At 34.7% G+C, this 13,849-nt stretch overlaps 2 protein-coding genes across 5 annotated transcripts; one reads left to right on the forward strand and one right to left on the reverse strand.

Moving 5' to 3' along the window:
- Positions 1-1,953: 1,953 nt before the first annotated feature.
- LOC108362542 (putative nuclease HARBI1) lies at positions 1,954-4,221 on the forward strand. 3 transcript variants are annotated; one of them, XM_017615574.1, is made up of 4 exons: positions 1,954-2,662; positions 3,124-3,271; positions 3,341-3,425; positions 3,496-4,221. In XM_017615574.1, the coding sequence occupies exons 1-4, from the start codon at positions 2,352-2,354 to the stop codon at positions 4,218-4,220; spliced, it is 1,269 nt and encodes a 422-aa protein (XP_017471063.1). In that variant the 5' UTR covers positions 1,954-2,351; the 3' UTR covers position 4,221. The 3 variants fall into 3 exon arrangements, with proteins under 3 accessions (XP_017471063.1, XP_017471065.1, XP_017471064.1); XM_017615576.1 differs by having other exon boundaries at positions 1,954-2,574; XM_017615575.1 differs by having other exon boundaries at positions 1,954-2,574; positions 3,150-3,271.
- Positions 4,222-6,433: 2,212 nt separating this feature from the next.
- On the reverse strand, positions 6,434-8,853 carry LOC108362544 (uncharacterized). Of its 2 annotated transcripts, none has more exons than XM_017615578.1 (4): positions 8,645-8,853; positions 8,415-8,591; positions 7,581-7,724; positions 6,434-7,281 (listed from the first exon to the last, which is right to left on the reverse strand). In XM_017615578.1, exons 1-4 carry the CDS (start codon positions 8,663-8,665, stop codon positions 6,931-6,933), a joined length of 693 nt encoding a protein of 230 aa, XP_017471067.1. In that variant the 5' UTR covers positions 8,666-8,853; the 3' UTR covers positions 6,434-6,930. The 2 variants fall into 2 exon arrangements, with proteins under 2 accessions (XP_017471067.1, XP_017471066.1); XM_017615577.1 differs by having other exon boundaries at positions 7,554-7,724; positions 8,645-8,838.
- Positions 8,854-13,849: the final 4,996 nt, after the last annotated feature.

Raw genomic sequence — 13,849 nt, forward strand, 5'->3', positions numbered from 1 at the left:
CCTGTTGGCAAATTGCTGTTGGCAAAAATTTTTCCAGCAGAAACCAGCAGCTTCCCCTCAAAATGAAATGTCACTTTGCTCTCTCAATTTCCCCTACTTTGCAAGTTTTTTGCGTACGCGAACGCAAAAACTTGTAAGTTTTGATTAAACATGAACAATTTACAGCTACGCGAACGAACCTATTATTTCGCGTGTGTGTCCAAGGAATTTTGACATTTTTTATACCTCACAGCCTGTTGCCTCACTCTTTCCTCAAGAAATAATGGAACGGGCATATATTTAGTCTGTTCCTTTGAACTTCGGACTAAAACCTGTGGAACTGTCAAACTACAATTTTACGCTCTCAAATGAGAGTAAAAGGAGAACAGATGCATAAGTGCATAGGAACGCAAAACGCACTATTTCCTGTAAAAACGTCAGACGGTTTGTTTACACGTCATTGGTACTACACTGATTTGGCTGAAATATCACTAAATAATTATTAAAATCTATACATATTCAAATATTTCGTTGTTTACTTCCATTTTTAAACAAATATAAGGTTCTTTGCTTTCACCGCTTTCTGTTTTTGTTTGCACATGTAAATCAGCTGATCGTTTGACACTTTTCATGAACTTACAGGAAAAAAATCTCCGGACTAAATCCTGTAACTTCTGATAGGAACAGTTGCTCAGTTACTCTCTCAAATGTGTTCCCACTTACAGGTTTTATGTCAATAGGAACGACTTTCAGAACAACAAGAAATATACATGTATATCCTGTTTTTGGCCATCCGAAAGAATTTTAAAAATTCTATAAAAAATGTTTATGTTTGAAATGCAACCGTGGACGCCAGCTGGCAGGGAAACTTGCAAATTCCTGCAAATTTGCGTTCGTGCAGAAATTTGCAAGTTTCTCAACATGAGAGAGAATTTGAGAAAATGTTTTCTTACTCTCTGATATTTTGAGTGTTGGATAATTCTTGCTGGATTTTCGACGAACAAACCTTATTTCTGACTAGTCCGGACTCGTACGGGATCGCAACTTTTGTTATCGAACGCAACTATGATTGCGTCATGCGATTTCACGCCTATTGATTTAAGCTGAAATTAGTCAAGAACGTAAACCTACCGGTACGTAAACCCGAGTCAGCTGACACGATCTGTCTTACCAAAGCGCCATGTAAATGAAAACTCAACACCGCAGAATTTTTCTGTAGTTGTAGCCCGTAGCGCAGAAATCTGCGGAATTTAGATTTTTCCGTGTCAGCTGATTTCTCCTTCTTTAGATGGTTGCCACTTCGTCAGTTTTGCAGATGGTAAAAAAGTTATAAGTTCCTATTCGAAATATGTTTAAAATATTTGAAATTTACTATTAAATAAGGTTTTTGTTGAAAACTAAGTAGTTTATATTTAGTTACAATCTATTATAGCACGAAAAATTGTGGTTGAAAGGGTAAGTTTATGAAAAGGCAAAAGGCAAAGCTGAAATTAGTCGAGAACGCAGAACGTATACTTAAACGCAGTCTGTATACGCAGAATTTTGTCGATTACTGGAGCCCTCAGTGTTGCTTACTACACTGTTGCCACTCATCAATGCCTTTTCATAAACTTACCTTTTCAACTGCAATTTTTCGTGCTATAATAGATTTTAGCTAAATATAAACTACTTAGTTTTCAACAAAAACCTTATTCAATAGTAAATTTCAAATATTTTAAACATATTTTGAGTAGGAACTTATATCTTTTTTACCATCTGTAAAACTGACGAAGTGGCAACCATCTAAAGAAGGAGAAATCAGCTGACACGGAAAAATCTAAATTCCGCAGATTTCTGCGCTACGGGCTACAACTACAGAAAAATTCTGCGGTGCTGAGTTTTCATTTACATGGCGCTTTGGTAGGACAGATCGTGTCAGCTGACTCGGGTTTACGTACCGGTAGGTTTACGTTCTTGACTAATTTCAGCTTTAAAACAAATAAACAGAATAATGAGAAATCACACATTCCGTAAAAATACTTACCAAAAATGAATGTATAAACAAATTCGAATTGTGAATCTTGCAGCATAACAGAAGATACAAATCATATAATCTTTCAGTGTAACAAATACATTAATACCAGAAACAAATATCCAGTAATCAGAAATGGCACATCAATAGAAGAATTCCATCCAAATAAGAATGGGAAAGCATATGGAGCAATCCCTAGGTGTTTTAAGTGATATAAAAATGGACTTATAACTGCGATTAGTTTTTGTAACCAATAATTGGAGATGGCGTTTTAAAGGATTATTGCTGGCCAAATAAGACGCCCAAGCTTTTGTACAAGTAAAGGGAGCAAAGTTAAATTTCAAAAAAAAAAGCAGTATAAATGGATGAGAGAAATAAAAATATTGCTTTGTGCGCTATTTCAATGTCCGCCGCAATTTTGAAAAAAAAAATAAAGTTAAAGAAAAAAGCACGACGAAGAAAGTTCTGGAGCGACAAATGGCTATTGCTCAGAGACTCTGGTCGGGGACTAGCTTCAATGGCTATGACAGAGCTGTACACGGGAAATCCCAACGCTTTTCACGATTTCGCCAGGATGTCAACAAGTACATTTTCTGAACTACTAGAAAAAATCAGTATAATTATTGCAAAACAAGACACAACGATGCGCGAGGCAATCTCTCCTAGCGCGAGGTCTTTATTATACTATATAATGGGGGTATTCTCTGAGTCTTGCAAAGCCCTTGCATGGTGCACAGTTTGCGCGGTAAAAACCGGTTTTCGTATGGGACAGCTTTGCAAACCGTGCAATCGGTGCACACCGTGCAAGGGCTTTGCAAGACAAGGAAATAATACCCCTAATATCTGTCGTCACAAGCAATAACTGCCTAAGTCAACTTAAGAAAGAATGGAGTTATGTATACTATGGTATTCTTCAACCGCAATCCCCCTAATGTTTAAAACGTTTTTTCTCGAATTCAGGTTTTTTTCGACTTAGGCGCTTATTGCTTATGACCACAGATATGCACTACATATCGACGCCCCCAAACCATACTAAGCTAAGTCTGACTAAGTCTAAGGTGACTTAGCATGGTAGGATTTTGAGGCGTCGATATGTTTAAATAGTATTATAAAAAACTGCACTTTATCCGTAGGTTGCTTATAACTCTTCGTTATTTAGCCACAGGCGAAACGTTTACTCAATTATCGCACGGATTCCGAGCCTCTGTTTCAGCAATTTCACAAATTGTTCACCCAACTTTAAAAGCTATTTATTCAGTCTTAAAGGATGAATTTTTAAATGTAAGGCCATGTGACAAATACTATACATCTGTTCTATTAATTGCTTCCAACAATTTTTGTTATTCCTAGATGCCTCAAACTAGCAATGAATGGCACATTGTAGCAAATGAGTTTGAAAGGAAGTGGAATTTTCCACACTGCTTGGGTGCTATAGGTTTGAAGTCCTCAAATTGATGTTAAGTACATATTATTACTGATATATGTATATCTTTTAAAAATTACAGATGGGAAACATATAGCCCTTCGTTATCGAAAAGATTATGGGCCTTATTTTGATAATTATATGGGATTTCACAGTGTTATACTGTTAGCCATAGTCGATGCAAATTATAAATTTTTATACGTTAATGTTTGCACAAATGGGAGAGCCAATGATGCTGCAGCTGTCAATGAATCCTATTTTTTGGAAGAAATAAGAAACAATGGGTTTAATATTCCACCGGATTCAGAACTACCTGGCACTAGCGAAAAGGTCCCATTTGTATTTGTAGCGGATGACGCTTTCAAGTTAACTTCTCGCATACTAAAACTACATGACCAACCAACAAGTGATTTCCACAAAATTTTTAATTACCGTTTGAGTAGGGCCAAACGAGTAGTTGAAAATGGCTTTGGAATATTGGCAAGCAGATTCCAAATACTTCAGAGAAGTATTGATTTACCTATGGAAAAAGTAAAGGTTTTAACCCTAGCAGCGTGCGCCTTACACAACTTCATTGGAACACGGGATGGTTTTGAAAGTGCTTTACTGGACTCTGAGGATACAGATGCAATAAGTTTAACTGATGGATCTTGGAGAAATGAAGTATTTTTAACCAGCTTGCAAAGATCACTTGAAACCCGCTCAGAGACGGAGGGAAGAATAGTGCGGGAAACTTACACACAGTATTTTAATACAATTGGTTATGTTCCATGGCAATTTAATGCAATAAAAAACTTTAATTTTTAAATACCCATTTGTGTTGTTGTTGTTGTTGTAGCAGCATACAAAATCCCCAAAGACTTTTTGGGGAGTGTTGCTGGAGTGACAGTCCTTGGCCAGATATAAATCTGGGTCGTTCCGGTTACGTAGACCCGACTGTCGTGGGAACGTTCCCATTTGTGTATTCATCTCCAATTAATATTACTTAAAAAATTAAAATTAGGATATACATATGTACATACATAAGTATGTATATGATAGATACTTTTAATGCAAAATTTCTAACACTAAATTGTTTCTAGTTAAAAGGAATTATGAAAATGTAGCAACCTTAAGAACTCGTATGTAACTTACATTTTACTTTCGATTTTTTCGTACTTAAATTAAAAGTTAACGAGTAATATTTAAGCAAAAAACAATACCGACTTAAATTCTCATATTCAAATGTAAGAGTACTGTTAATTTCTTCATGTTGCAATGATCGAGATTAAACCAAATTAGTATGGGACCACCTCTGAGGAACCACCTTTCCTTTGAAAAAAAAATTATAGGAATCTGTTCACGTGGTCCAAAGTTATGTGGTAACATACAATAAAAAAAAAAAATGTATTCCGACGAATAGATAACCTCCTTTTGTGAACTCTGTTAAAAATAAATAATTGAAGCTAACATTTTTGATAAGCAGTATAGTATTCAGCGACCTTAAATTATGCTTAAATTTAGTACTAAGTATATTTCATAAATGTAATACCACTAGGTTGGCGCTTACACATATGTTAGTGTTTGGCCGGGCTTCTACTCCGATTTGAGATATGCGCGCCTTGATGTTGTCACACAAAGGGGAGGGACCTACAGTTTTACGCCGACTTCGAACGGCGATTGTATTTTTTTTGAGAAGCTGTTTTTCATGGCAGAAATACACCTGAGGTTTGCGGTGTTTGAGGTGTTAAAAAAAAACTGTTTTTCTAAATTTTTTTGCGTTGTTGGGTGCGTTCAGAAATGCATCAGGCTAAAGCATCAGAGTCTTTTATTTCTAAAATATAATTGATGGAATGTCTTACTTGCTCAACTAAGTTTCAATTCGGCTATAAACCGTGGTTGCGCATATTTGACATTTCCATCAATTATAGTTTAGAAATAAAAGAGACTGATGCTTTGGCTTGATGCATTTCTGAACGCGCCCGTTGGCTTGACCAGGGCTTGAACCCAGGCCCTGCGGAGTGGAAGTGCGCACTGCTCACCACTACACCAGTGCGGCCGTGATAAAATACTGCCACGAAGTATTGACGAGTTTGGACCTTTTTATTTTTAAAAATCGATATTTTTATCCATATCCTTTTTTGAAGTCGGTTAAAAATCTGTAAAAATTAAGTTGCCGACCTACATATTACTAAAATTGAATCGGCCTTAAAACTGCATAGCCCAAAAAAAATTGGTAGAACAATGTGATTGTTCAGACTCACCTGGTTATCAAGATATCTGGTTATGTGGTTATATTCTTTATTCAGTTTAGAACAATAAAATACACTACGGAATAATGGGGCACAATCATAGTCGAAATAAAGTCGACTCTAAAGTTAGTTCCAGCTTTTTCGACAAAAATTCCATTGGAAATTATGCCAAAAATTAGCATTTTAAGCAAAAAACCAAACCAACTTCAATTCTCATATAAAAATTTAAGATTATCGTTGATTTCTTTATGATCCAATGATCGGATTTAAACCAAACTAGTATGGGAACATCTGCGAGTTAACTCTTTTCATTAAAAAAAAGGATTATAGAAATCGGTTAATTTGGTCCAAAGTTATGCGGCAACATACTTAAAAAAAATATTCCGACGAACTGATAAGCTTCTCCATTTTGTGAAGTCGGTTTTATTTGAACTATGAATATCCCAACATTTTACCAGATACAAGGAATTTTGATGATTTTTTTTTTTGAATTTTGCACAATGTTTGAAATTTTAATTGACATATGTANACCTGTTAACTACAAGGAATTTTGATGATTTTTTTTTTGAATTTTGCACAATGTTTGAAATTTTAATTGACATATGTATTTGTTTTCGTTGTAGAATGAAATTACATATCGTTACCCTAATTCGGAAAGGTGCTAACCAATATGTTTTTTTTTTTTGCAGGACAAGAGTAAAACATAATAAGTAATTTTTAAGCAACAAACAAAACCGACTTCAATTTTCATAAAAATAAAAATGAAAAATATGCCGCCGAACTGATAACCTCCTCCTTTTTTGGAAGTCGGTTAAAAATTATATCAAAACCAGCTAGGACTTTTTAAAAAGTGGCATGTAACTCCGTGGTTTTTGGTACCAACACTACATTTTTATTGAAGGTGTATTTAATACATCCTATCAAAATCTGTAAAAACGCAGTTTCGAAAAAAGTGTTGCTTACGGCCTTTGTGAATTAAGGTAACGATATGTAAAATTTAACACACAAAAAAGTCCAAACTTGTCAATAGTTCGTGGCTCTATTTCATCGCACATCATCTATTTGTAAACTAGCTTAATTTATAAAAAGCTTAAAGGCTGCGGCCGTGGCCTAGTGGTTAGATATGCGTACTACCACAGAATGTATTTCCGCCATAAAACAGCTTCTCATAACATCCATTTGCCGTTCAGTGTAACAACATCAATACGCACACCACGAATTGGTGAAGCTCTACCAAACGCTTTAGCAAAAGTTAGAGCGCCCAAATATTATTATTATTATAAGTCTCAGTCATATAAGGTGACTTCATATGAACTTTGCACCATTTTCCTTTCTTTTTTTTTAGCTTGGAAGAGTAAATGAACAAAAGATTCCTTCAGTTCCTCTTTGATTTCTACATTTTGAAGCGTACGGAATTCTTGCATTAAGAACTTGCAGAAGGCGTCGTCATTGGCATCCAAATCCGAACTTGTTTTCTTTGTAACACACTTCAATGCCTCAATTGCAGCTTCTAGCACATCGTTTTCCTTTGCAGATGCTGCAATTTCATTACTTGGCCGTGCTCGCTTTTTGCTTGGCCCAGTGGGAGACGACGACTCTCTCTCAGAATTGTGTGAATTTACGGAATCATCTGGAAACTGGAATAAAAAATATTAGTTATGTACATAGTTTACAGGAACTAAACAAATATATTTGTAATCAACGCAAGCATTATGCAAGCCACTAGCTTTGCGACCGCAGGTTCAACTCTAACAGCTCAACTAAAACACGCACCTCGGCTGAGCCTTCCATTTTTCAGAATTTAGTGGATAAATGAAACTCACCTACGATGTATGCATGTGCTATGCGTCGAGCAAAACATCCTCAAGTTGAACCAATGGTCACAATGTTTATGGTTTGCTTTACATACCGAAGAATTATTTTCTCCTTTACGGACCTTTAAAAATTTGGTAAGAAAACCTAGATTCTTAAACCAAAATGCATTTGGGACGTAAGCTTCGTCAGTACCAGCACCACTTTTATTAGTATTGCACTTTCCAACTTCGCGTGTGTATTGTCCACGCAAGTAGTTAATTTTCAGCTATGTTAGGTATGAAAAGAGAAAATGCTTATTACAAATTACTTAAACATTTGGGTGGGTAGTCATAATTGAAATAATCACGAATTTTAAGTTAATGGCAGTTTATTTAACGGATATTCCATTAAACAAAAGGCTGGTACTAGCTCATGGAGATGAAAATGGAAACGCCAATCATTATGTCTGTTCAGGATTTTGTGCGTAATTAAAGTATATGTTTTTACACTTGTTTAAATTCTTGAAGTTAAATTAAGAGTTCTATGAATTTCTTATTAGAAAAGAAAATTTTTGATTATTAATAAATTAACTTTCAACAAGAGCAAACAATAAATGAAATACCATTTTAAATAAAATATCTTATTATGATATATTGGCGATCCTCAGTAAATGTAGGGTAATTAAACTGTGTTTTTACACTTGTTTAAATTCTTGAAGTTAAATTTATTGTTCTATGAATTTGTTTGTTATTAGAAAAGAAAATTTTTGATTATTAATAAATTAAATTTCAACAAGAGCAAACAATAAATGAAATACCATTTTAAATAAAATATCTTATTAATAATTATATAGATACATACATATAATAAAATGCAAATGGTTGTCAAGGTAGCAGCATAAAGGTTGCAGATGCAATTCCTCATGCCAATCCAAGACCATTTCCACAATGAACAGCCCTATTGTAAATGTATTTACCTTAACTTCAAAGGGACCAATGCCGGGCACGAAACGATTTAAACTTTCTGCCAATTCATTTAGCGCCTGATACCGCGCATGTTTATTATGATAGAACTTATGGCTTGGGTTGTATAGGCACTCATATGATTCCCACAATTCAATTAGATGAAGCACGGCTTCCTTCGACCATTGCAGCTAAAAGTAAGTTTTGTGTAAGCATATTGTGGCAATAACGGACTAAAAATTACCTTCGTAGCTTCCTCATTCATGCTCACAGAATTAAGAAATATACTTTTTTAAGTGCACAAGGAAACGGTTTGGGAACGTTTTACCTTCGTTAAATCAAAGAACAGCTGTACGTCAGATGAAAATAGAAACCCAGGCGAATGCGTTCAGGTTGGCGGCGGCAGCCCAAAAACAAAAAAACAACACAACAAATTAGATGCGTTCCAGCATAGAACTGTCAAAAAGCAAAATATCTCTCACAAGAGATAGAGCAACGAGTGAAGGCAACCCCACCGAGGTTAATGAAATTATTAAGTGGTTTGTTTCATACGGGCCCTAGGGTATCCGCGGGTGCTCAAAACAGCCCAGAAAGCATTCCTTTCACATTCGGATCGTAAATGTCTTCTTCTTCGTGCCCGAAACGGCCCGAACTTTTTTCCAGGCACAAATGTGCAAGAAGACAATTGGAAATAACAGCTGTTGTTTGTTTACATCCGATAGCAAATTTCGTAAAATACAAAATTGGAATACAGCACTAAAAGTTCAGAAATGTAGGTATTTGCTAATTTTATTAGCTATTTAAGATAAACATACATAAAATCATTGTTTAGAACTGATTTGTTGATCCCAGACACGAAAAGTGTTTTTTTTTTGTGTTCCTCACGCTCTGGGCACTTCTGACACGGGTTGGTACATTTTTGACACTTGTAAGAGAGTAACTTATTTGTATGCTCTAATTACCGAAACAGTCCGGAAAACGTGTGGAACAAACCTAAGATTTTTGAATTGCAATCGATAGTTCGTCGATTGTTCTTTACTGTTCGTCCATCTTTAACGTTTGTTCGTTAGCCTCACAGTAATAATTAATTTTTCAATTTTCACTTTATACCGGGTTCTGACAAACATCGAAAATATGTTTTCGCCGCTAAAACTGGTCTCCGACCTAAAACTTGTGTTTTCGTCTATGTAAAATCTGTCAAACGAAAACCAGTTTTCGCTGAAAACTACTTGAAAACTCACGTTCCACTCATTCCTATTGTTACGATTTTCCTTGAAACCTCGTCCGGATTTCCCAAATCCCTCGGTTCGTATCGCTGGATTGTTAAATAAATGCAATCGATGACCAAATTGTAGCACAATTAACTTTATTGTACAACAAACAATTTACAATACTCGCTAATACAGTAAAAACACTTTACAATACTTGTTAAAGCAATAACAGCACTTAACTAAACTTGGTAACACAATTAAACTTATATCTTGCTTATTCGCAACTCACTTCTCTGCTCACTTTACTTGTAGCTTGCTGTCTTGTAACTAACTCACCTCGCTGTGGCGGCGCCCTTATATACCTGCGCTGGCACTTGTGGCAACTCTAGAACGTTCTGAAGTTTATCGCTCATTCTCTGTCGCTCGCTGTTCGCAGTGTTCATCCAACTTGACGTTTCTCTTTGTGGAACATTCTACGTCATTCCTCGAACATTCTGCCTATTTCTCGTTGTTCGCTTCGCGTTGCCGCAGTATTCGCCACACTATCGATGTCTTCACTAGCTTTTTTTCGATTATCTATCGAAATGGAAGTCATGATTCAATAATGGGTCGTATGAATAAAAATAAGCAATTGCTTTTTCTAAATATTTCAGACCTTTTACTCGATTTATTCAAACAAAAGTGAAGTAACAGGTATGAAATTTTAAGAAAAAGCAATTGCTCAGTTTTTATTCATACGGCCCAATACAAAGTTCGATAAACTGACAGTGGTCTCCCTCGCATCGCTCCCTTAGACTAGGTTCACACAGAGAAACTTTTGTTGCTCATTTTCGGCGATTTCTCTTTTGGTGTTGACCTTCGCGTTCACACAGAGAAATTCTTTTGTACACAATTGTTGTTGTCAACTGTGAACGGCCAACTAGAATTACTCAGACGAACGAGAGCACAAAGCGTGTTGCCCGAGCACGAGCAACTCCTCGCCCTTCCCCCTTCCTCGTCGCTCCTTCTCCCAAAAGTAACGAGTTGCGGCAACAAAAGTTTCTCCGTCTATCAGGTGTAAGAATTTCATTATTTTCATTTGTTAACTGTGATAAATCGTTTGTTCGTTGTCTGTTAATCCCTAAAAAGGAGCAAAAGCCTTCAATAAATTCATCATTTAAAGATTTTTCATTAACGTTATGGGTTATGGACCCGACCGATATTAACACTTTATTAGTATAAATGTTAGGACCCTTCATCAAAAGTAATTAACAGTTGATAAACTTGATAAAGTGATAAATATATCATTTTGATAAATGAACTGTCAAACTTTGTATGGAAATCTATTTAACCGAAGTTTATNTTAACAGTTGATAAACTTGATAAAGTGATCAATATATCATTTTGATAAATGAACTGTCAAACTTTGTATGGAAATCTATTTAACCGAAGTTTATAACTTCATCAATCGATTTTGGTGGATAAACGTATAAATTTCAGCAAAATTCAACCCTGACAGACTGCCAGGAGGTCGTAACGTAAACGTAACTAGCCAGATAAGTTAAATAATAAACAATTTTGTGATATTATTTACCAAGGTGCGTTCATGAGAGAATGCGGATAAATTAAGCATTTACCCCTTTATCACTTTAGATGATGATCTCTATTAAGATTTTTGTGTTGGAATCGATTGGTCGTCGATTGTTCTTTACTGTTTGTCCATTTTTAACGCTTGTTCTTTAGCTACACAGTAATAATTAATTTTTAAATTTTTACCTTACGTAGCGTTCCAGAACGTCTATGATTTGCAGGTTTTGCAGCTCTTAGTCCAAAGTCGAAAGGCGAAAACAGCTGTTCCTGTGAAACCTGCAAATCCTGCAAATCCCGTTTTATATAAANCTGTTAATCCCTAAAAAGGAGCAAAAGCCTTCAATAAATTCATCATTTAAAGATTTTTCATTAACGTTATGGGTTATGGACCCGACCGATATTAACACTTTATTAGTATAAATGTTAGGACCCTTCATCAAAAGTAATTAACAGTTGATAAACTTGATAAAGTGATAAATATATCATTTTGATAAATGAACTGTCAAACTTTGTATGGAAATCTATTTAACCGAAGTTTATAACTTCATCAATCGATTTTGGTGGATAAACGTATAAATTTCAGCAAAATTCAACCCTGACAGACTGCCAGGAGGTCGTAACGTAAACGTAACTAGCCAGATAAGTTAAATAATAAACAATTTTGTGATATTATTTACCAAGGTGCGTTCATGAGAGAATGCGGATAAATTAAGCATTTACCCCTTTATCACTTTAGATGATGATCTCTATTAAGATTTTTGTGTTGGAATCGATTGGTCGTCGATTGTTCTTTACTGTTTGTCCATTTTTAACGCTTGTTCTTTAGCTACACAGTAATAATTAATTTTTAAATTTTTACCTTACGTAGCGTTCCAGAACGTCTATGATTTGCAGGTTTTGCAGCTCTTAGTCCAAAGTCGAAAGGCGAAAACAGCTGTTCCTGTGAAACCTGCAAATCCTGCAAATCCCGTTTTATATAAAAAAATTTGAAAAAATCGCCGCTTATATTCTATTAATTTATTTCAATTTCGTAATCATTTTCGTCTACATTTTGAAGTTTCGGGGATCGTAGAGATTCCCCGCATAATTCACAAAACTTTCAAAGTTTACGTAAGTTATACGAAGACGAATGAAGAAGAATTGTGACAAGTTAACAAGTTCGATTTGTAAATGTAACTCTCGAGTGCAGGACTGTAAAACGTTTTTTTTTTTTTCAAATTTGATATTTAAATCTAAAGTTTAAAGAGAACAAAGTTAAATAAGAAAATAAAAAGATTAGAAAACTAACGTCTTTATGGTTTTTTGAATTTATTAAATAAAATCATTTAATAATGTTAACGTAACATACATACAAGTAGATTCATTTTTAGTTTTGGGGTAGGGTCGAGAGATACCGTACACGTAAGCAGCGTTGCCGTTTTGGTCCAATTGGACCAAAATTGGTACCTTCATGCTCCGTTGGTAGCTTGGTTGGTTTGATGAAGCTTTTGGTAGGCAAAAATGTTTTGAAAATACAACCAAATTGAACATTGTTCGCTCAATTTAAGTTTACACGTTCAAAACACTGCTTTCATTTTGCTTGCACGTATAAGATTTCTTGATTTTTTTTCCATATTTTATTAAGCAGACAATTTTCTGCAAACAAAAACTCACTTCCCAAGGTATGGCCGATTAGCTGTTGAAATTATCGAGAAATTACCCATCGTCTTGAAAGAAAAATTGGTGATAGGCAATTTGCAAAGTGTGAGTGTATTGGTAAAAAAGTGTGAGTGCATGCAAATTGAATCAAATTTGGAAATTTTTTTATTGAAATTTATAAAATGTCTGCTTAGGTTTTTTCACACACAAAAAAAAAATTTTGATATGAATTGAATCAATCTCATAGATATTAACATATTGTGCAATAGCTTAATTATTTTATTTAATGGCCCGAATTTATTGTGTTTAATCTTAAAGCTTGGTGTGAATAACTAACCAATACCGTAAACAATATTATGTGTAGTTTTAGTTTTTACTGCTAAGTTGTGTAGCTAAAAACCCCGCAAACTCGAGAAATCTCGTTTTAATTATGAAAAAAACTTGGAAGTTTGGAAACTGATTAGGTAGGCGTTTTGGTACCTAAAAATATTCTTAAGTGGCAACGCTGCACGTAAGCACATATGCCATTATCCGTTGCATTTTAAAGTAAAATTGCATTCTTGTTTGGCACATATTTTCAATACGTATGTTTATCATGCACTAGATTTATTTGGTTTCATCTAAGAAGACAAAAATATTTAAACCCACTTACTGTGAAAGAAATTCCCATCTTGAAATTCCCTAATTTATTTTTAAATATTAACAATATGGTAACGCTACTAGCAACATGAATAAATTGTGAAGCTTCAAAAATCTCAGTATCCGTCAAAAAGTTATTTATTGAAACTACTACCTTCTTTTTATCATGGGCATACCCAAACAATTCTAAAAAATCTGTTTAAAATTTTTTTTCAGCATTTTTTAAAATTAAAATTTTTGAAATTTTAATTTACATGGTTCTTTGATTTTTTTCAGCGTTTCTTTAAGAGATAAAAAAAACTGGAATGATTAACTAATTTGTCAGAAACTATCAGTCCTATCGGAAAGTGATATATATATGGTTTATGGAGAATTTTTTAGCTTTGATTTGA

This window comes from Rhagoletis zephyria, unplaced genomic scaffold, assembly GCF_001687245.7.
Source record: "Rhagoletis zephyria isolate East Lansing unplaced genomic scaffold, Rhagoletis_zephyria_1.1 Rzeph_scaffold_01031, whole genome shotgun sequence".
Taxonomy (NCBI): Eukaryota; Metazoa; Arthropoda; class Insecta; order Diptera; family Tephritidae; genus Rhagoletis; species Rhagoletis zephyria.